Source organism: Staurois parvus, unplaced genomic scaffold (genome assembly GCF_062004578.1).
Source record: "Staurois parvus isolate SC_StPar_1 unplaced genomic scaffold, SC_StPar_1.0 ptg000114l, whole genome shotgun sequence".
NCBI lineage: Eukaryota > Metazoa > Chordata > Amphibia > Anura > Ranidae > Staurois > Staurois parvus.
The window spans coordinates 1,841,771-1,865,262 of record NW_028317910.1 but is presented as its reverse complement, the minus strand read 5'-3'; the positions used below and the strand labels follow the sequence as shown (position 1 = coordinate 1,865,262).

At 41.9% G+C, this 23,492-nt stretch overlaps 1 protein-coding gene across 1 annotated transcript in view; it reads left to right on the top strand.

The window, feature by feature from the left end:
* The window catches only part of SYT10 (synaptotagmin 10), a 99,914-nt gene that overhangs the window by 71,617 nt on the left and 4,805 nt on the right, over positions 1–23,492 (top strand). The window contains exons 4-5 of the mRNA XM_089671703.1: positions 16,526–16,646; positions 21,484–21,655. Of these exons, the coding sequence (XP_089527829.1) occupies positions 16,526–16,646; positions 21,484–21,655 (293 nt within the window). The remainder of the gene's footprint in view (positions 1–16,525; positions 16,647–21,483; positions 21,656–23,492) is intronic.

The following is a 23,492-nucleotide window of genomic DNA, read 5'->3' as shown; positions in this document are numbered from 1 at the left end:
CAGTGTAAAGGAGATTGCATAGTTTGTACAAACAGGCTGTAACATGTGCTGCCAGTCAGGGCCACTGTTAGATATCATGGGGCCCCATACAGCCTACCTGACAGGGCCCCCCATCGCCAGAGAGAAAATATCAAAATTATATTTATGGTAAAAATACACTAAAAACTTTATTAATGGACAAAATCCCAACAAAAGTCCTGTTAAATCTAAATGACAAAACTGTACTGTTCATAAATAAAGCTGTGTGTGTAATTGAGGTCTTGGGGCTCATTCACCTAGGTGCTGTGGCCTGTAGAGTGTGAATCAGTGGTTTGTTTATGTGGCTGGAGCCGCTTGGAGCTGTTTGCAGGCAACCTATGTTACACTATGGAAATGCTGCAGGTCCTAATTTGACAAGCATATGAGTGCAGGTGTACAGCCCTGAGCACAGACAGTGAGCATTCAGGAACACTTCCCCACTCCTGCACACCTGTCAGATTAAAACCTGTGTTCATACAGCTGCTGTGTCCCCCATAGTGTAACAGGTGGCTCCAGCCACATGAACAACCCCCTCATTCATACTGTACAGGCCAGAGGACCTGTGCGAATGTGGCTTTTTTGACAATTTTTTCCCTCAGCCCATTAATTTCAATGGACTGCCTAATGTGTGGGAACATGCAAAAATACTGCAGGCATATTATTTTAAAAATGTGTTGCACCTAACCATACAGTAGTGTGGTAGCATGCATTTTGGTGGCAGTAAAGGCATCTGTATTTACTAGAAGTGTGGAGGTGCAATTAAGTATTCATGGTACCGGCACACATCTGCAAAGGGCATTGCGTTTTTTTTGCTGTGCAGGAAAATGCATGCGTTGTGCACCAAAAATGGTGTAAACAAGTCCTAAGAGCCAGTTCACACTATAGAAACGCAGTCTAGATGTGTTCTGGATGCATTTTTGCATGCACATTTTTTACATATTTTTAGCGTGTTCCGGTGCTTTTTTTATGCATTTTTTGACGCATTCCAGTGTGTTTTTTATGCATTCCAGTTCATTTTTTCTCCTCTCTTTTTCTTCAATTCCATTATGGACATGTATGTTCCAGTGCGTTTTTGGTGCATTCTGGTGCGTTTTTCATGCGTTTTACTGCGTTACAGTACAGTTCGGTGCAGAAAAAATGCAGCTTGTTCTTTTTTTTCACTGGAACTGCAAGCACTGATGTGAACTATGACATTGAAAACCATATAACCATATAACCCAGTTTGACATCCATACATTGTAGTACTTCTGTGTAAATAAGGCCTAGGTCTTCTCCTCACCCCTTAGCTATGATATCAGCTATAGGGTTCCCGACTCTTGCTCCTGGAATGTAGAGTAAAGAGTAAAACCTTTGTTTTTATCAGTTATTGAATAATTGAGGAATACACCCACTTTTAAAGCCCTGGTAGGCCATGCCACTTCGGCACTTTTTGTCCACCATCAGGCCATGAACCTTGGCCAAGACTACACTACCAACCTTAAAAAAATATTACCTGGACCCCAACCCCATATGTCGTGCTCTATCAATCTTATACAGTCTCCTTATTTCCCCACCTGCAACCTTTGTCCCTGGACTTCTGTTTAAGTGGGAATGAGATTTGGGGGCAAGCTCTAACTCAAGAAAAAAGAAATTATGTTTTACCTATCGCCCATAAGTCTTCTTTTTCCAGCAGATACCAGAAAGCAGAATTTTTTTCATTTTCACTCACTGCATATGTATAGATCAGGGTTTCTCAACTAGGGTTCCATGGAATCCTGGGGTTCCTTCAGGGGTTGCTAGGGGTTCTGTTTCTCAGATAAGTTCCCACTGACACCATTGATCTTTTTAGCTATCTGTAAGGGGGTAATTCATCCCAATGACCACAAGCGTAAGGAACATTCTTCCTACTGACCGCCACACTAATGTATCATGCGTTACAGATAAACTAATTATTAGTAGTGGTTCCCTGAGACCAGAAAGTTATTTCAAAAGTTCCTCTGGCTTGAAAAGGTTGGGAAAGGCTGCTATAGATAGTCTGTGGGATATCCAGCAGGGGAAGTCTCTCTAATATCTCCAGTGAGCATGGAAAAGAAGCAAAAAACAAAGAGAGAGCACATCACTCTCAGAGTAGTATTTATTAAAGACAGATGTGGTAAGTATATGAATAATATTATGTAAAAAACGTTTTTGCGCCGCTACTAGAAAAGATGGGACTATTGGCACAGCAGCACACACCTGGCTATACCACTAGCAAAAAACAACAAACAGAAAATTGATGTCGCGCTAATCACAATAATGCCACAGACATTCCAAACAAATAATGAGATGAGAAGACAATAGATAATACACCATAACATAATCAGTATATGGAAGGAATATGGGAGTGAAGGGAAAGGTGAAATAACAAAGGTCAAAAATGAGGACCAAAAGGTGTAACAGACAATAAACTGTGACTGTGGGCAAAATGCACGGAAATGATCAAGGAAAAATAAAATATTAACTAAATCACAGTAATAGTGGGACATATGAGTCCATCACAACATAAATGAAATAACATGAATATAACTGATGAGAAAGTGGAGCAAAATGTGAAAAATACAAAATGAAGTGCTTAAATATTAAAAGTGGATAAACCACTTATCACAGAAGAATGACAATAACAACGCACAGTGAGGCCAAAAATTGTGACCATGCAACTAAAGAGTCATAACACAATGTGCATCAAAGGGCCATGTGACATAAAACGACTAATAAGTGACCATATAAATACAATAAATAAATGTGGCAAACATATATAGAGTGCAACTAGTATAAAACAGAAAATGGTGATACAAACGCACAGTGAAACCAAATGCATGTATTACTGTGCACTGTAAAATACAATAACTGTCTGCAATCAAATGAAACCTGACACAAGAAGCAGATAACGGATATATCCACATGCAGATGTCATCCATATGTAATGAATCCTGTAAAAGGGGAGGTGTAGGCAAAGTCCAAAATCGGACATTAATTTTATAATATCAATGGACTTTTTTAGAATCCAATAACTCCTATGTGTCAGTCACAAAATCTTCCATGTATGGTTCCTACAATCCACCATATCACGGCAATCGCCCTCTGTGTGTATCTCTTCCTACTGGCGCCTTTCTAGAAAAAAAAAAAACCTCTCTAGCAATACACATCAAACTGAGCATGTGCAGAGGAACTCTACACAGTATGTCTTATCAGGGGATAAGAGGGGGACACTGGAAGAAGGGGAGGAACAGAGAAGTCAGGATCAGTGTTTTTACACAATGTAGAGGATTAACCCCTTAGGTTCCACAGTGAGTAGAACAAGCATGCTTTCCTGCATATACAGACTGATTTTACTGTTGTGGGTTTAGTAACACTTTAATGAATCTCTTCTGTAACTCCCTGAGTCCCTTCAGAACCCCATGTTGATGTGGAAAGCCCTTAAGTGTGTAGTGTGGGGTGCCCTCATTTAGATTTAGGTTTAGATTTAGAATTTAGATTTAGGTTCATAACAGAAGAAGGAAAAAAACAAGCAAACCGATGACCTCATTACTCCATTACATTCCCTAGAGCAGTGGTGGGCAACCTTTTTTTTCAACTGAGCCAAATCTCGCCAAAACCACGATTGAAATTTATTTTGAGAGCCACATTTTTAAAACTGAAAATACATCCCCAATATAGTAATTCATCCCCCATAGTAATTCATCCCCCATAGTAATTCATCCCCCATATAGTAATTCATCCAACATAGTAATTCATCCCCCATATAGTAATTCATCCCCCATAGTAATTCATCCCCCATAGTAATTCATCCCCCATATAGTAATTCATCCCCCATAGTAATTCATCCCCCATATAGTAATTCATCCCCTATATAGTAATTCATCCCCCATAGTAATTCATCCCCCATAGTAATTCATCCCCCATATAGTAATTCATCCCCCATATAGTAATTCATCCCCCATAGTAATTCATCCCCCATATAGTAATTCATCCCCCATAGTAATTAATCCCCCATATAGTAATTCATCCCCCATAGTAATTCATCCCCCATATAGTAATTCATCCCCCATAGTAATTAATCCCCCATAGTAATTCATCCCCCATATAGTAATTCATCCCCCCTATAGTAATTCATCCCCCCTATAGTAATTCATCCCCCCTATAGTACTTCATTCCCCATATTGTGTCAATTCACTTACCTTTGCTCCGCGCCGTTCCGGTCTTCAGGGCGGACTGTGAGAGAAGAGGAGTTCGTCACGCTGCCCCGCCTACATCCTGACAGCTAATGTTTGCCACGCTCCGCGGGCCGGATTAAAAGGTCCGCCGGGCCGTAGTTTGCCCATTGCTGGGCTAGCTGCAGAGTCCTGACTTTTGGGGCGGCCGCCCGAGAGGAGGGAGGGGAGCGGGCGCCCGGCACACAGAAGAGCCGCATGAAAGTGTGTAAAGAGCCGCATGTGGCTCGCGAGCCGCGGCTTGCCGACCACTGGCCTAGAGGATCAGAGAAGTCAAGATCAAACAGCGTTTTTACACAAAGCAGAGGATTAACCCCTTAGGTTCAACAGTGAGTACAACAAGCATGCTTTACTGCATATACAGACTGATTTTACTGTTGTGGGTTTAGTAACACTTTAATGAATCTCTTCTGTAACTCCCTGAGTCCCTTCAGAACCCCATGTTGATGTGGGAAGCCCTTAAGTGTGATAGTGTGGGGTGCCCTCATAACAGAAGAAGGAAAAAAACAAGCAAACCGATGACTTCATTACCCCATTACATTCCCTAGAGGATCAGAGAAGTCAGGGTCAAACAGCGTTTTTACACAAAGCAAAGGATTAACCCCTTAGGTTCCACAGTGAGTATACAGAGCATGTTTACTGCATATACAGACTGATTTTACTGTTGTGGGTTTAGTAACACTTTAAAGGCATTTTCTATTCTACCTATACCCATGTGCTGCTGCCACCTGCAATACACGAGCCACAAACCTCCATCTCTGTCCTGTAACATTTTCGTGCCCATGGTGGGAAGGTAACTTGACCACAGCGCATTGCTGATTAGACTGCTTAGAGACCTGCCTTCTACTTTCCCTTTGCAAGTCCAGCTGCCTGAGTACAGACAAACAGAACGGATTTCATCTTTGAAATGACCTGCCACAGAGCAGTCATGGATTGATATGCTGGCCAGGAGTGACTTCCCCAACAGAACATCTGAAGATGCTGGACAGAGGTGACTGCATGGCGCAGAACTGGTTGGAGTTGGTTCCAGATAACAAAAAGGGGTAGCTGGTGTGTAAATAATTCAGCTAATAGTTCTTTATAACTAGGATTGTTTGTCTCCAGGAAAAGACTAAATTTGTTCTGAACTTTACAGATTTGGGTCTGAACATCTGAACAACCAAACACCTGCGATGTTCATGCACAGTGAATTTGGGGGGAGAAAAATGTGCTAAAAGCTGCACAGCTTGCATATATACGTGCTCATAGCCGTAATTATGTGCATATAAATAAGCGCACAGCTACTTAAGGTCAGCTTGGTTCTATTTATATCATTACTAGTTTACTACTCATTTAAATCAATACAGGGCTGATTTATAATTTGGCAATCTGTTGTCAACAAAATGATAAAGAAGGCTTCCCTTTCATTTTCCACTCAGACCTTTATCCAGGCAGCTAGCGGCCCCCCTTCTGAGTACTATACTGTGCCTTTCAGCATTACTGTGGGGTACCTTGCAGGGGCGGACTGAAAACTCATGGGGCCCCCGGGCAATAGAGGATCTTGGAGCCCCTGTGTCCTTGCCCAAACTCAAAAAAGCCTATGAAAAAGGTACCAGGGGCATCTCATGAGGCCCCCCACTAACCCCGGGCCCTCGGGCAGTGCCTGAGTTTCCAAATGGTCAGTCCACCCCTGTTACCTTGCAAGGTGGCAGCTAAGCTTCCCCCACCTTTTAAAGTACCCTTGTCCGGGGGTGTATTTACCACAAGGCATTTTCATAGGGCTTCATTTTGTCGGTGGACAGCACTGCCCTCTGGAAGAAGGAACATAAGCAGCATGGGGACCAGTTGAGATCCAAGAGAGGCTGTGGGCTGCTTGATGGTGTATGCAGAGCCCAGCTGTTGTTCCTGGGAATGGCCAGAGTTGCCGGGAGGAGGGGATGATTGTTAGTGGAAGGCTCTCTCGGGTGAGGGGTGTCCAATTTTTGTGTTGCCTAGGGCAGCACAAAACCTAAATACACCACTGCCCTTGTCCCAATGTTGAAGGACAATGGCCTCTTCCACAACTCCATGTGCCCCATGAAGTGGGATAACTTAAAAAAATGAGACAGCACTTGTGGTGGAATCCCGAAACCCCCTTTATATTAACCACCCCTTCTCAGTGTAATGAGTACAGGGGCACATTAGTATTCCTTATCCTTTCCTGCAAAGAGTTAAAAGTAAAAAAAAGAAAACACCAAATTAAAAATCCTTTAATTACATAAAACACAAACTCATACAGACCTTACCAGCTTTTAAAATAAAGTTTATTAAAGCAATATTACACCCAAAAGTAAACATTTATTATATTGCAGTTCTTGCAATTAGATGTGTTGACTGCATTAGTTTTATTTTTAGGCTTTCTTCTTTCTATTTTCATCTGGTGATACAGCCAGGAAGTCTGTTTTTCAAAAGAACAAGCTCTCTTGCAAATGTATCAGTTACAGGGATAAGACAAACCATTTACCTCTGACAGGGGTGCTTAGAACAATCAGGTTTTATTTAGCTGTGTAAACCTTTTATCCCAAATGGAAAAAACTGTGCGGTAACTGCTTATAAAGTAATAGCTGGATGCAATTTTTTTTAGTATATCTAAACTGCAAGTCCATCTAACAATCCCCTCCCCCCAGACTGACAATACTGCTGTCCAAATGTGCCCCCTGTGTTCCTTCATCCAGAGTTGTGTCACTCTAATACAGGAGGTGTGCTACAGGCCAGATCACCAGAAGTAAATCCAGCATCAATCATGGCATCCAGAGATGTATGCATCAGTCAAGCCATCTTTTGAGGTTTTCCATGTCTGGCGCAATGACCTGTCACCCGGCAATCTGTTCATGTTGCACTACCACCACTAAATGTCTGTTTCCTGGCTGAAGCAATTTAACTTTACTACAGCTGGGAATCTGTCATTTATTGGTGGGAAAGCAGCGTGTACAGTTCACCTCAATTCTGGCACTATTAACTTTGAATTTGGGGTCTTTGTCAGTTTTCAGTCTATTCGACGAAACCGCTGAAAAATCTACTGACACTGATTATAGCTGTGTTAAAGCAACAAAAAAAATGCATTACAATACGAGGGCTTTGGCACTTTTTGAAAACAGAATGAGCTGCATAATGGAATCTGTTCCCATTCTAATAATCTTCTACTTTCAAAGTACAGACGAAATGAATGATGGCACTCATATACTTGAAAAGTAAAAATAAAAAAGATGCTCTGAAAGTAAATGAAAACGTGGTGCCGCAGCCTAGGGGATGTCCATTTTTGGAAGTGTCATTTTATTTTTAAATAACTTTAATTAGTGTTACACAAGCCACAAATGACAGCTTTGACAGTAAGCAGCGACAATTGCCGAGCATTATGTCACTTGCTGCAAGACAATTCCCTTCTGAATATTACATGGCTCTAAATTTTCATTAACTCGCCAGTGGCGAAATGAGAAAATCGGGAACATATGCAAAACATTTTTCTGAGCCTTCTCATTGCATCCTTAAAGAGGTGAATCCCCAACATGCTAACACCCCCATTTTTTTCTTTAATAAAAAGAGATAAATATTGCTTGGGACTGCCTATTGGTGCCTTGGTTTATAGTGCCAATAAGGTAAGTGCTGATTGGTGTTAGGGTTCAATATTAAGTGTAAGGTTAGCAGTTAGAGGATTAGGTTGATGTACTGTGCATGTAAAATCTAAGGCAGCCCATAGATGAGCTAGTTTTTTTCATTCAGCTAGCGGGTCGAATGAAAAAAAACGATTCGATTCCCCCATCCACATGGAATGCCGAGCTATTCCCCCATCCACATGGAATGCCGAGCTATTCCCCCATCCACATGGAATGCCGAGCTATTCCCCCATCTACATTGAATGGAATCCTCCCCACCGAGCTATTCTATTCTGACAGCGAGGAGACTTCCCCACTGTCAGAATACTCTAATCAGCATTGCAGGCTATAGCCGGTGGCACTGATCGACTGGGGAAAACTTGACAGGGTACAGATGTTGATCGGTAGACAGACTTCTTTGCAACCGCCCTGCCCATACATGGATCTAAATTCATCCAGTCCTTGCCGATCCAGATGAATTTTGGTCCATGTCTTGCATGGCTGGGTTTACTTAAAGTGGTTGTAAACCCAGTGAAATGGCCTCAGGTGATACACAGAGATGATACAAATCCTCCTACATAAATTCTACCTCTCTATCTGCAGTGTTCTGTCCTCTACAGCCATTCAAAGTCCAGAATTTATAAAGCCTGTCTTAGCTGTCATACAAAAAGGGGGCAGAGAGCTGAATTTACACTCTGCAGAGCTCAGTGAGGAGAGCTCTGTGAGCTGATTGGAGGGAAGGGACACACCCCTCCTCCACACAGCACACAGGAACAGAGCTGAGGTCGCCGATCTGCAGGAGCTCCCTTCTCTGTCACCATTTTTCTCTTGGTGTCAGGAAAACTTTTGAGATGTGACACATGCTGATAGCAGAGGAACAAAGCAGCAGACAGAAATGACACTTAATTGAGACAAGTACACACTATAGAGGGATATCATTTGTTCATATTTCATGTCTGAGGTTAACAACCACTTTAATGACAGTTAGTTTGCTAAAGCACTATCATAAAAAAGGACAATTTTTAGGAAATATTTGTTTGAACCTTTTTCTGTTCAGTGCTGCAGCCCCTTTACAGGAAAATTCAGGGTTAGGTTTACATTTTCAGGGTAGGTTAATTGGTTGGATCTAATTTTAACTCCAGCCTTCCCTTTAGTCTTGCACAGTTGTACAGGCTCCTCTCCTGTATTGAGATTGCTTACTCTGATTTCACTCTGATTGTGAGCTTCTCACAATGTGCTTTAGAGACTGCAGCAAGTCAAGTAGAGCCCACCTTATTGCATGGCTGGAGGACATCCAGCATCATCTAGCTCTTTCCTCCTCAGCCTGATGGTCCCTGGCCCACCGCTTGTATGGGAATTCATTTCTTTCAATAATGGAGACTCAGGATCACATGTGGGTGTTAACTAGGGTGGTCTGCACGCAAATACAGCCTGCCTAATAGTCCCGTCAGGAAACTGACCCTGAGAAATGCCATGCAGCTATTGGTGGAATGGATGTAGACAGGAGATGGCTGCAAAGAAACTTCAGGGGACCAACAGACCAGAAATACAACAAAGGATGAAAAAAGTGAAAATAGTGAAAAAAAAAGTTAAAAGGCAATTGTTTATAATACACAGTGCGTAATGTCATTCCATGTCCTTCCCAGGTTCTGTGCGAGTGACCTCTGCTCACAGAACTTAGGAGGTTGCTTGCTTGGAACTGCCACCATTCTTAAACTGCCCTATATTTACAAGGTGTTCTCTGATTGGATGAGGTGGAGAGGAGGGGAAGTGATGTCACAATCTCCACCTCATCCAGTCAGAGTATGTGTTTTATTCCTGAAAAAAACAAGGCGTTATATGAATGGTGGCTGTGTCAATTGAGCTCCTCCTCCCATGGTCATTGTGCAGGGGGGGAAGACACCCTGCATACATTGCACAGAACCCAAGTGGGACCCAGAAGAGTTTAGCTATAACTGTGGAATCAATAACGAGTCCAATTATTATTATTATTATTATACAGTATTTATATAACACCAACAGTTTGCGCAGTGCTTTACAATATTAAGGGAAACAGTAAAATTGCATTACATTTCAGTACAGAAGGAATCGGAGGGCCCTGCTCATGGAGCTTACAATCTAAAGGAAGGGGGAGGTGATACAAAAGATGATAGCTGCAGGGGATGATCTGATGGAGGTGGCTCAAGTACAGTTCTTAGGTGGAGATGGGGTAGGCTTCCCTGAATAAGTGAGTTTTCAAAGATCACTTAAAGGCAGACAGAATGGAGGCTGATTGGACATACTGGGGTAGGGAGTTCCAGAAGATGGGAGAGGCACTGGAGAAGTCCTAGAGGTGAACGTGGGAGGAGAGGACAAGGGAGCTAGAGAGCAAGATTTCATGAGAGGAGTGGAGCGGATCCAATGGCTGCCAGCTTCCACAGGAGCCTATTGGGTATGAGGTATGCATACTTAGTGTACATCATGCTGAACTAAACCAATTTAAGTATGCTCATAGACAGGGGCGGACTGACAACTCATGGGGCCCCCTGCTCATAGAACTCATTGCTGGAGTTTAGCTTTAGGCAGCATTAGGGCTAAGTGATATTCAGGGGCATGGGTGTTTTCAGGGACAGCACTGAGAAATATTGCTATTCTGCTGCCATTCAGCAAATTCCACATTGAAATACTCATGACTTTCATCAGCTGTTTCTATAAATGTGCGATTTACCGTGTGCAGATTATGGCCGATCCTCAGTACAATGGCTGTGTTTGCATTAGAGTCAAATTACCAGCCCTGCAAGGGGTAACAGAGGGTATTTCCTGATAATTTGTTTCCATGATTGCTGCTGCCAGTTGATTGGATGGTTGATATCTGCAGAATAAGAGTGCTAATCAAAATGCAGAATTATTAAACCCAAAAGCAAACATTTATCATATTGCAGCTTACTGATTCTTAGATGTGATGATTACATACGTTTTCTATTTAGGCTTTCTTTCTTATATTTTCATCCGGTGATTCAGCCAGAAAGTCTGTTTTTTTTCAAAAGCACAAGATCTATCAGTTTACACTTACGAAACAAACCATCTATTGCTGCCAGGGGTGCTTACAATGATCAGCTTTTATTTATTCATGCAAAACGTTTATCCCAAAAGGGACAAAGCTGTTTGCTGTAGCTGATTATAAAGTGTAAGCTGGAGTTTAAGTTGTTAGTGTAATTAAATCTGCTAATACATTTAACACTACCCTCCCTCCACACTCACAATGCTGCTGTCTGCTGTGCCTCCTGTGCTCCTTCACCCAGATTTGTGTCTCACTAACACCTGACGTATATTACTGGCCAGATCACCAGGTAAAAACAGAGGGAGAAAAAAAATAAAGAAAAAAAAAACTGATGCAGCCACCACGTCTAAGGATTGGTAAGCTGCAATATATAACATTTTTAGAGTTGGGGTTTAACCTCCCTAGCGATCTGATTATGTCCATATTTCTGTGCTCAAGGCGGTACATTTTTTTGCATGGAAATATGTATTTTTTATATTGTAGGCATGTAATTTTTAGGAATAACTCACTGAAATCTGTCCGATCAAGAGTCTAGTAAACATCCCGGGTATGATAAAACTTGAAACACGAAATCATAAATTATAATTTAATAAATGATCATAAAAAATAATAATATAATCATACATTTAATTCAATAAAATAATCAAACCAAAAACACTGAAATTTGAAATAGAGTGCCAAGTTCGCACATCACTGAGCAAAGTCGCAAAATCGTTTTCAGTGTCTGATGACGAATTTCCCCACGAATCATTATCACTCAATTCTGCAAGTGGTTCTGATTTACTATCGCTGTTCTCTAGCTGGTCTAAAACCGATTTTGACCTAAAGGGACACTTTTTGGATGCCATGGACATTTCTCAATTTCCAGGCAGAAAGAACAGTAAAAATGCAGGCAGGGCACAGGACAAAGCACTAGGGACAAAATGTATGTGAAATGGTTTGGTACAGTAATGTTTTACTATGTGATTTTAGTGATTTTAGTGAATGTCACTTTTTGTCATTTTCAAATTTCCCGCTGTTCTGTCCCCCGTACATCCCGACGCTCGCAGGGGACGGAACCCAGAAGATAGATGCCGGCATCCGCCGGATTACATTACCGGGGACACTGCAGGAGGGACATCGTGGGAGCGCAGAACAAGGTAAGTGATCGAGGGATCGTGGAGCAGTGCCACATGGTAAGCCCGAGTGTAGCTCGGGGTTACCGCTTGTGGTACTGAAACTTTACCCCGAGCTACACTCAGGAATACCGCCAGGGAGGCTACGGTGGTAGTAAAGTTTGTTTTTTTACTTGTACCTACAGCCTATAATGTGTAGCAGCACCAGTGCATGCACTCTGAAGGAACAGCATGCCCGTGCCATCCCTTCAGAGCTGTGTGCCGTAAATAATGACTCCTGCGCACATGTGCAGGAATGACATCATCGCAGCTCAGCCATTCAAGCCGCCGGACCCCACGAACCCAGAAGAAGGACCAAGGGAAGATAGAAGCCCTGTCAGTGGTGACAGCGTGCCACTGGAGGGCTTCGTTTTAAGGTATGCAATGCATACTAGCACATTATGACATTGCTTTGCAGGGGAAAAGTCTTTTTTTTTTAAATGATAAGGTTTACTATCGCTTTATTACGCTTTAAAGCTGAACTCCAGGATGATATAAAAGACACAGAAAAATACAAACCTGTGATCATTAGAACATTATTACATTTATTTGAAATGCAAGCAGTGTATGTATTGGAAGTAACCGAATTTGACCTGTTATCAGCCTCTTGCAGTCTCTGTACAGAAGAGCTTAAGTGGGGTACACACTATGAGAAAATCAAAAAACATTCCATACTAGAAACAATCGTTCCATTTTCGTATAGTACATACACAACTTTCAACACCCTATTCAGACTTTCCAATGAAAATTTCCGAAGGGACAAACTCCAAAATTGTTCTCATATGTGAAAATGATTTTTGTTTAATGTGTAGTTTTTGAAGATTTTTCGTAAGAGAAAAATCAGATACAAAAAACTGCAGATGATCAGAAACAATAAACAACAACAAAAAAAGCCTTTGTTGTTCGAGAATTTACATACAATTATTACCATCCTCAGTTTCGACCTGCTGTCAATCATCAAGAAACACCAGATAATCGTTCCTCCGATTTTCTTATATTGTGTACTGGGCTTTAGAATGAGGGAAGGGAGGAGCAGTACTAGTAGCCAATTAGTTCATGTGCTGACAAGACTCATCCTGATTGCTGCTCACATCTAAGAAAAATATATTTGATATATATTTTTTAAATATTATTCTCAAATATATTGACATATATTTGAAATACCGTATTTTTCGCTCCATAAGACGCACTTTTTTCCCCCCCAAAAAGGGGGGAAAATGTCAGTGCGTCTTATGGAGCGAATATAAAGCGGTATTTTTGCGGCCACCATGTCAGAATACCGGGCCGGCCGCTCATCTGTTGTCTCCTGCAAGGCCTTACCTGTTCCTCGCTCCAGCGCTGCACAGTCTTCCCGCGCTGGCTTCTGTGACAGCCGGGTGCCCACTGCGCATGTGCTGCGTATTGTGAATGATCTGGTGGCTTCTGGGACACATGAAAGGTCCCAGAAGGCGCCGGGCCATTCACAAAGCGCAGCGCTTCTCGCACATGCGCAGTGGGCACCCGGCTGTCACAGAAGCCGGCCCGGGAAGAAGAGGGAAGGACAACTCCGCGGAAGTGGGAGCGGGTACCTGTCAAATTCAGGTACCCGCTCCCCCTCCCTCCCCAAAGGTCAGCAGTCTCTGGTCATTCCCTGCACTCCCCGCAGTCTCTGGTCATTCCTTGCACTGTCTGCAGTCTCTGGTCATTCCTTGCACTGTCTGCAGTCTCTGGTCATTCCCTGCACTGTCTGCAGTCTCTGGTCATTCCCTGCACTGTCTGCAGTCTCTGGTCATTCCCTGCACTGTCTGCAGTTTCTGGTCATTCCCTGCACTGTCTGCAGTCTCTGGTCATTCCCTGCACTGTCTGCAGTCTCTGGTCATTCCCTTCACTGTCTGCAGTCTCTGGTCATTCCCTGCACTGTCAGCAGTCTCTGGTCATTCCCTGCACTCCCCGCAGTCTCTGGTCATTTCCTGCACTGTCTACAGTCTCTGGTCATTCCCTGCACTGTCTGCAGTCTCTGGTCATTCCCTGCACTGTCTGCAGTCTCTGGTCATTCCCTTCACTGTCTGCAGTCTCTGGTCATCCCCTTCACTGTCTGCAGTCTCTGGTCATCCCCTTCACTGTCTGCAGTCTCTGGTCATCCCCGTCACTGTCTGCAGTCTCTGGTCATCCCCTTCACTGTCTGCAGTCTCTGGTCATTCCCTGCACTGTCTGCAGTCTCTGGTCATTCCCTGCACTGTCTGCAGTCTCTGGTCATCTCCTGCACTGTGTCCGCAGTCTATGGTCATCTCCTGCACTGTGTCCGCAGTCTCTGGTCATCTCCTGCACTGTGTCCGCAGTCTCTGGTCATCTCCTGCACTGTGTCCGCGGTCTCTGGTCATCTCCTGTACTGTCCGCAGTCTCTGGTCATCTCCTGTACTGTCCGCAGTCTCTGGTCATCTCCTGTACTGTGTCCGCAGTCTCTGGTCATCTCCTGTACTGTGTCCGCAGTCTCTGGTCATCCCCTGTACTGTGTCTGCAGTCCATTGGTTCAGAATATTTTTTTTTTCTTGTTTTTCACCTCTAAAACCTAGGTGCGTCTTATGGTCAGGTGCGTCTTATGGAGCGAAAAATACGGTACTACAATTTTGGCCATATTCAATATATTGAAAAAAAAATATATATATATATATATATATATTATATATATATATACAGTAATACCTCGGTTTAAGAAAAAATCTACTGAAAATAATGCCTCGGTTAAAAAATTTTGTATGAATTTTTTTCGCAATACAAAGTGTATGTCAGTGCTGATTTTTAAATGCAATTGCTGCCTCTTTTTTTTTCTTCACTATAGCTTACAGAATTAGCTGTAACTTTCCCCAAAGTTAATGGAAATGTTGTTTCTTTTAAGAAACTAAAAAGAAACATTGTTTGCTCAACCCCCCTTTCCTGACCTGCCAGGCTGCATGCTCTGAAAAGGGTCTGGTATGGATTTTGGGGAGGACCTCCATGCTATTTTGTTTTAAATTTTGGCGTTGGAGTTCCCCTCAAAACTCATACCAGACACGAAGGGCTTTGTATGGATGGGAAGGGGGACCCCACGCAGTTTTTTAAATTATTTTTTTAATTGCCGGAAATTCTTTTACATTCAGGTGTCAGTGGGGAACCCCGCTGACAGCTGAAATATTAACACATGGTTGTCACTACTAAAATGCCACATGACTTGATAAAATAACTCATGCCGTATTTATTAGTGTTTACTTTTTTCTGATCTCCAGAACAGATTAATTGGTTTTCAATGCATTCCTATGGGAAACGGCATTTCGGTTAAAGAATTTTTCGCTATAAGAAAAGTCCTGCAGAACGAATTAAATTCTTAAACCGAGGTATTACTGTATATATATATATATATATATACTGCATGTTGAAATGAAATGCATTTTTATTACAGAATATATGAAAACTATTTTAAAAAATAGATTTCAAATATACTGTATTTCTTTAAAAATACAAATCTACATTTTTGGAATGCATTTAGAAATATATGTAAAAATATATGTTAAAATTACTTTTTTTGTTAAAAAAATCTGAAGAATATATTTAAAAAATATATATTTTCTAAATATTTTTCATATATTTTGTAATATATAAAAAACGCATTTCAACATGCAAGAATATATTTTTCTGCTATATGGGTGGAGAGAGCAGAGTGATAGAGAAATTAACTCATCTCTGTGCTGCTTCTCATTTCACTATCCAGTCACAGGCTGGTGGGGGGGTCCAAGATGATCTGGGCTCAAAATAAGTGGATTGATAAATTCTGCCCATCAGACTGTAGACATCTAGTGGCAGAAAAAATTACTGTGGGGAATATTTCTACGTTGGAAGCAAATATTGCAGCAAAATGTGGATTTTTTGTTTTACTTTATAGTTACCTATTATTTTTTTGCTGGAAATCTTTAATTTACAAATAGAAAGAAGGATATAGACTTAGCAAACATTTTTTGTTATTGATTTAGCATTTTTAACCCACTTTTTTCATATTTTTACATTCTTGTATTTTTTGGATATTGTATTAACTATAAAGATCTGTAGTTTTTTTCACAAGCTGGAGCTCTTGGATGCTCAGTGCAATTACTCTCACTCTCTTAAAGGGAATGTAACCCAGACATATAACATCTCTTATTTGGTCTGTCTTGGTCTGTTAAATATACTAAAAAAGAAAACGTGATGTGTTATAACTGTTCAATAAGTGAAAAAGTGAAAAATCTTTTGATCCTGCAGACAAGCAGTGTGTAAAGGTGACAAGCAAATTTAGTCAGCCAAGCATGCAACAGTGAGACAGTAAGAGAGTCTCTCAATTGCGGTATTGAGATGGTAATGAAGAGATAATTATGTATTAGTTTCATGAGACAACTTGCAGCAGAAGTAAACCTGCAAGAGTTGGAAAAAAATATTTTTCTGTTCACATATTTATATATCTATATGTGTTTTTGTTTTATTTTTCAGGAAAGCGTAGATCTTGGGGAGATCATGTACTCACTTTGCTACTTACCTACAGCTGGCAGAATGACACTCACCGTTATCAAGTGCCGGAATCTGAAGGCAATGGATATCACAGGCTCATCTGGTATGTTGGTAATATGAAGTGCATATAATGCTTTGCTCTAGAATTCCCTACAAGAAACAAAAATGATCATGTTAAAAAGTCAATCTACTGAGAGATATAATCATATATGTCGCGCTCTACAATGTGCATCTGAATAACTAAACCATATCACCATATAATATACAAAATATTAAATACAAAATTGATAAAAACTCAATAAGCAAACTGTGCTGAAAAGGTGCTTCAAACAATGCAAAACTGTGTAAAGTGCATATCAAAAATAATATAATAGTCCACTCTGTGCTTGCAATTTTAGCGATGTGAAATACTGTGCCGTGATACACTCTCAGTGTGAAATAATAGGTGTCCGCTCACCTCCTGTATTAGCCAAACTAATTGTGTGGCTAATAACGCTTTTTGTCCTTATAGGACTAGGTGGTATTTTCCATATAGAGCAGATATAATCCTACTGAGAGATACTATTTTAGTAACAGGTGTAGCCTGGTGTTCTTAGTCCTGGGACCTTATATGCAAACAGTAAGATCTCCCTGCCATTATTCCAGACTCTCCTATCCTCCACTTGGAAGTTTTTGGTGTCTCCACCCACTGTTGTGTGCTCCAGCTATTCCTATTACATTCTTCACCATTTAAAATAAAAAATATTCAAGCAGAGAGAGTCGGAACTATTCATAATGGGCACAGCGGGTATGGGGAAAAAACTGTCAGGATATTCAACACTAGTATTTACCAAAAAAACCTAAATATCTGTTTCAAGTGGACTGGTGCTTTAAAATAAAATAGCAAATTTAAGCAGGAATCTCATTAGGGTAATGATCAGAGGTTTGAATAGTTTCTTTACCTTCTTGGGTGGATTTCCTCAGTGAAAATGACGATTTTACCTAGGGCTCTTTACTATTTCCTCACATTACCAATTTTGTTTACCCATTTTTTTCTCTGCACATTGCAAACCTGGATTCTCTGATTCTCAAAAAAAAAAACACTTCCGAGTTCCGAGATTGACTCTTTATGCTCATAGACCACAAGGGGGCCTGGGTGTCCCTATTATTTCTAGTGTTTATGCGGCAGAACAGATCTCCTCTCTAGCCATGCTTCATGTGGTCTCGAATGTCCCTCTTTGGGTTTTGCTTGAACTTCCCAACTGTGACCCGACCTCTCTGCATGCCTTGCTTTGGCTCCCTCATACATTACGCCCCTTGTCTTTGAGGCCCTTGATGATACACAGCCTGCAGATTTGGGACTCGGTCCGCTACTCAGGCAACCTGATGTTCCCCTTTCTACTGTTACTTCCAATCTCCCACAAGCCTCTCTTCCCCCGGGTCTGGAGGAACCTCATGCATTCTCTTGGTGGCTTTCCCAGGGTTTTCTGTGGGTACAGAATGTTCTTTCCTCTTGCTCCTTCCCATCCTGGGAGGCCATCAGGGAAACACATGAAGCTCCAGCTAGAGAGCACTTCTGCTACCTACAGCTAAAACATTGGATTGATGTCCTGCGTTGCACATATACCTAATCATATAGCAAGACCTTTTTTGAAACATGCATGCCAGCATGCCCCAGGTCTCATCTGGGCCATCTATGCATCGCTTAATGGACGCCAATCCTCAACACCCCTCTTTTACATGTCCCAATGGGAATGGGACCTCCAGTCCTCCTTAGACTTAGAGGATTGGAATAAGGCATGGAAGAGAGTTGCCAAATGCTCCTTCAATACATACACACTTGAGGCAGCATATAAGGTTCTACTCAGATGGTACTGGTTCCCTGCTCAAATTGCCCATGCCTACCCCGGAAGTAGTGACCGATGCTTCTGTAACTGTGGACAGCGAGGGGATGTTCTACATATTTGGTGGTCCTGCCCCAGGCTAGTAGGGTTTTGGTCTAGAGTTTATGGCCTACTCCAGACCGTCTTTCATCTGCTGGACACAAAATTGGCCCTTTTACACTACCCTATTCCCGGGCTCTACGTCTCAAAACAGAAATTGGCCATATACATTTTTATTTCAGCTAAACAGACTGTAGTGCAAGCCTGGAAGACTCAGGTAGTGGCCTTTCAAGAGGTTAAAACAAGACTGACTGCTATGATGCTTTACGAACAAATGTTCAGTATCCTGACTGACTCCCATGCTAAATTTCTTAAGGTGTGGGAACCTTGGATCTCATGAGTTCCCATCATGCCTAGGCCTTGTCTGACTGTCTTCTCCGGGGCCTCCATGTCCAAGTTACTTCCTCAGCCCCCTTCCTTCTTCCACTCTCTTTCTTATTCTTCCTTCTTTACTTTTTTTTCCTCTGTCTAGCTTTTCTTGACTATGCTCACGCAGCCACCACCTTACCGGGTTGGCTGCAGGTGCAGAACCTCCCCTTTGGTGTCCGCAAGAGAATTATGGGACCTGGTTTTTCTCCATATTCCATTCATTATTACCATCCCAATGTCCCAGATTTCTTCTGTTTTGATACTGTAAATATTTGACTGAATTGTTATTGTTTAGTCTGTACTAAGTGTCTATCTCTCGCTTCTATGTAGTTGATCACATGCATGATTTAGACTTTCATATTTCTCTTGTTAAAATCTAATAAAAAATATTGAAACAGAATAATTTCTTTACAAATTGCCGAGGGTGTGCCTTCAATGGGAATCTGTATGCTGGAAGTAAACACTTAACCAACAACTGGTAGGTTGTAATGGGCAATTCAAAAAGTAAGAAAGAAATAAAATTACAAAATAAATTAAATTAGTAATAAAATAATAAGTTAAAAATATAAACATTTAGCGATTTTTAGCACATTTTACTCTATGTATTTGCCTTACTGCATGTAATATTGTAGTATTTGTGTAGGGTAGGTGGGGTTAGGAGTGAGTTTGGGTGAGGCTAGGAGCAGCATATATTTATTCCCATTCAGTAGACAGGTATAGCTTCACTAGTCAAAAACTTGTATGGGTAAATATGTCATGGAATGGCTGTGTACATCAGAGCCTACCTGAGCAGTTCTTTTGTCATGTAACTGGTTCTCTTTAAACTTCACAAGCAAAATTAAAAAAAAAAAACCTTGAAAAACCTTTTCTAATGGCAAGCAAATGTTAGCGAAAAGCAAAAGGACCCAAAAGATAATAAGAGATGGAAAACTTATCATCGGCTGCTCGGCCCAAGACAAGATTGACAATAGATTTCTGATTACATAATGCCACTGCATCCAATTACCGTCTCTACTGCATGGAGAAAAATGACTTAAATCATTCTGAAAAGGTCCGTGCGAGCAGGAACAATTTACGTAATCAATGATACAGGTAATTACAGAGGATTCAGGACCGGAGAACCTGGAGACTTTCTATCAGCAAGGATGACGGCTTGCACCGCTGGGTAATTTAACATGGAATTCTCAAATTAAACACTCTCTCCCCTTCAATTCTGACCTAACAGAGAAAAAAAAGGAGAAAAAAAAGTGATGGTACTTTTAGACTTGCTCAGTCACAAGTCTCAAAATCTGCACAAAAGTAATAAAACTGAAAATGTTGTCTTTGAATTGATTTCAAAATTAACCTCCAGAAAAAACAGCTAAATATAGAGATGAATTATGTTTCTATGAGTTTATTTACCTACCAAAGGTAGGTAAATAAACCTGTCCAGCGAGTCCTGAGATGAAGCCAACCCAGTGACCTAACTTTTTTTGCTGCAGTTAACCAATCTGTTTCATGGCAGTCTCCAAGTCTGCTTTAGCCTGGATTCACACTTGTGCAGTGCAACATATCATATGTGAGTCGCACAGGAACCGCACCCAGGGGCGGACTGACCATTTGGAAACTCGGGCACTGCCCGAGGGCCCGGGGTCAGTAGGGGGCCCCATGAGATGCCCCTGGTACCTTTTTCATAGGCTTTTTCGAGTTTGGGCAAGACACAGGGGCCCCATGATCTCCTATTTCCCGGGGGCCCCATGAGTTGTCAGTCCGCCCCTGACCGCACCGCATTCCTGTGCAAATCACATGTGAATTGTGTGCGGTGCGATTTGAGCCATACATTCTGTATGGCTCAAATCGTACCGCATCCACACCAAAAAGGTGCAGGGCCCATTTTTTGGACCACACTAGAATTGGATCATATGGGTACTCACACCCATGCGATCTGATTCTGCACATCGCACCAGATTTTGTGAACTGATTTTGGGGTGTTGCTAACTTACACGCCCGCAGTGGTTCGCATGAACGGGGTGCAATTGTGATGTGGTGTGGAATTTGCACAGAAACTGCTTTAAATTGTGCACCACATCAGCATGAGCCCAGGCTTAAAGTTGAATAGATATAAAAGACAAAAAATAATGCTGCCATGTTTTCATTAATATGTCAATAAAGTTTAATGCAAGCAGTGTAGGTATCTAAAGGTTACTTGGTGTCAGCCTCCTGCAATCACTGTATAGCAGGACTTATACTGGGAGTGGGGGAAGCAGCAAAATGAGCCAATCAAATGTGCTGCAGTGCAAGGATCATGCTTTTCGGGAGAAGAGATCAGAGTAACAGAGAGATGCGCCTATCAGTGTACTTCTTCTTCTTTTACTGTCCAACCACAGTAAGTGGAAGTAAAACTTCAGGAAAAAAAAATGAGGTCCCCTCCCCTGCCAGACAGGGCTGTGCTGTGAGGTAGAACTGTGTAAATCTCAGAACTAGATGGGTAGCAGAATAAATTCTTTGGCAGATAAGACAGATTCCTATATATTTAATTTGTGTAGTTAGCTGTTTGCCTGGAGTTTAAAACTTTTGTAAAATTAAAGCAAAACTTGACCAATGTGTTTGCTGTTTCATGTTTGGAGATTGTATATCAGACACATCACAGATAACATTTTTATCTCTTAGACCCCTATGTGAAAGTTTCTCTAATGTGCGAAGGACGGAGACTAAAAAAACGGAAAACCACCACAAAAAAGAACACATTAAACCCCATCTACAATGAGGCCATCATCTTTGACATCCCTCCCGAAAACATGGACCAGGTCAGCCTCTCTATTGCCGTCATGGATTATGACAGGTTAGTGTCTTGGCCTCTGAGTTTGACCTTTGAATAGGAAACTGTCCTGAGACTGATACAGTAACTACCCTTGCTAAACTCCTTCTGATAAATATTATCAGGGCTGGGACAAGGGGTGGGCGGCTGCCCTGGGGGCAGTGGTATCGAGGTGCGGAGCCACAACATGGGGAGTTCCTACCTACAAGCTGACAGGAGTAGTGATGGCAGCTTTACTACTCCTGTCAGCGTAGCTCTGAGGAGACAAGGAAGATCTGGAGAGGAGGAGAGAGCTGGGAGAACAGAACGGACAGATTGTGCTCTCTTTCTCTGCCAGCTACTCCTCCTGCCACCACAGCTTCCCTGGATCAGGATAGCCACTGTGCAAGCGTTGTTTACCCTCCCCCCCCCTTCCAGCAAAGAATGTTGGTAGGGGGTGGGTAAACAAACACCTCACAGTGACAGTTTGACAGCCAGTGGCATCTCTAGTATGGAGCCACAAGGCTGCAATCCTATAGCCCTCTATACTCCCCCTGTAGTGCTTGAATTTTTTTGGGGGGGATTATTGCTGGCATATAATGCTCATAAATTTTGGGGGGGAGGATCGCTGTCTGGCATCTGCCCCTTGGACCCTTGGGGGGGTGCTGTTTGGCATCTTCATCGTGGGCGCTAGATGAAATTGTCCTGGCACTGAATGTTATGACTGACTGTCATATTGATCCTCTTGCTAAATACCTTGATTCACTGACAGGTAAAGATGTTCAACTTTCCTGATCTGCATATTTAATCTAGGAAAGGTGACTCAGAAAGTACTAAAGTCACAGAATCAATGATACAGCCAATAACTTTATTTTCACAAGGGATTAGCACTGATAGCTCCAGGGTTGCGATCTGCAGTGGGTGTCAATGTTAACTTAATGACACTCCAAGTGCAGGTGCGTATGCCTGCATCTGATTGCATGGTACACAAGTACCATGCGATCCAATTGCAGTGAGTTTCCAAAACTACTTTTGGTGAGGTGCAATGCACTGAACTCCATGTGAAACGCACAGGAATGTGCAGACTGTTCCTGTGCAAATAACAGTGTGAACTGGCCCTCAAAAAAATTGAATTGTGAAAATGTATTTCTCCACAAATCTTAAAGATACAAAGGCGAATGACAGCCTGCTTTACACTTCACATACACTGCTGCACCTAAACATGAGTATAGGAGCTTTTGGTGTTTTTTTGCCAAAGCCCCTGAACTCAGCTCAGTAAAAGCCTATGTGTCCATTCACACATAAGGTTTTATCAGAGTTTAGCAGCAGCAGAGTTTAGAGGCAGTTAAATGTCCCTATCGTGAATGAATCACATTCAGGAGAGGAAAAGTTTGGCGAAAATACGTCAAAAGTGGCAAAGATGCGCGTAAATGCATTTAGCGCTTGGTGGTTTATTCATTTTAATGATTCAATGACAAGTACTCTGGCCTATGAAATGAATAAACGTCCAAGTGCTAAAAGCGGCTAAATGTGATACTGTGTTTACATGCGGTTTCGCCGCGTTCTTTTGCCAGTAGAGTTAACGTCTACGACAGTTCCAGTGTTCGTGTAGCCTTATAGTCCTTTTGCTGTTTTTTTGGAGTATCTAAATACTTTAGTTGCATTAATTGGGTACAGCTTTACAATAACTCACGTTATATCTGCTGAAATGAATAACTGATTGCTTTACAGTATTCGCAACACAAGCTCCAATGGACATTAGCAGCTGCGTTTTAAAGAGAGATGCTGGGAATGCTAAATTCTACAAAACCCACTAAACATCTCAACCTACAGAGTAGTGTATGAAAGTGTCAGGTCTTTTAATCACCGACTGCAGACTGTA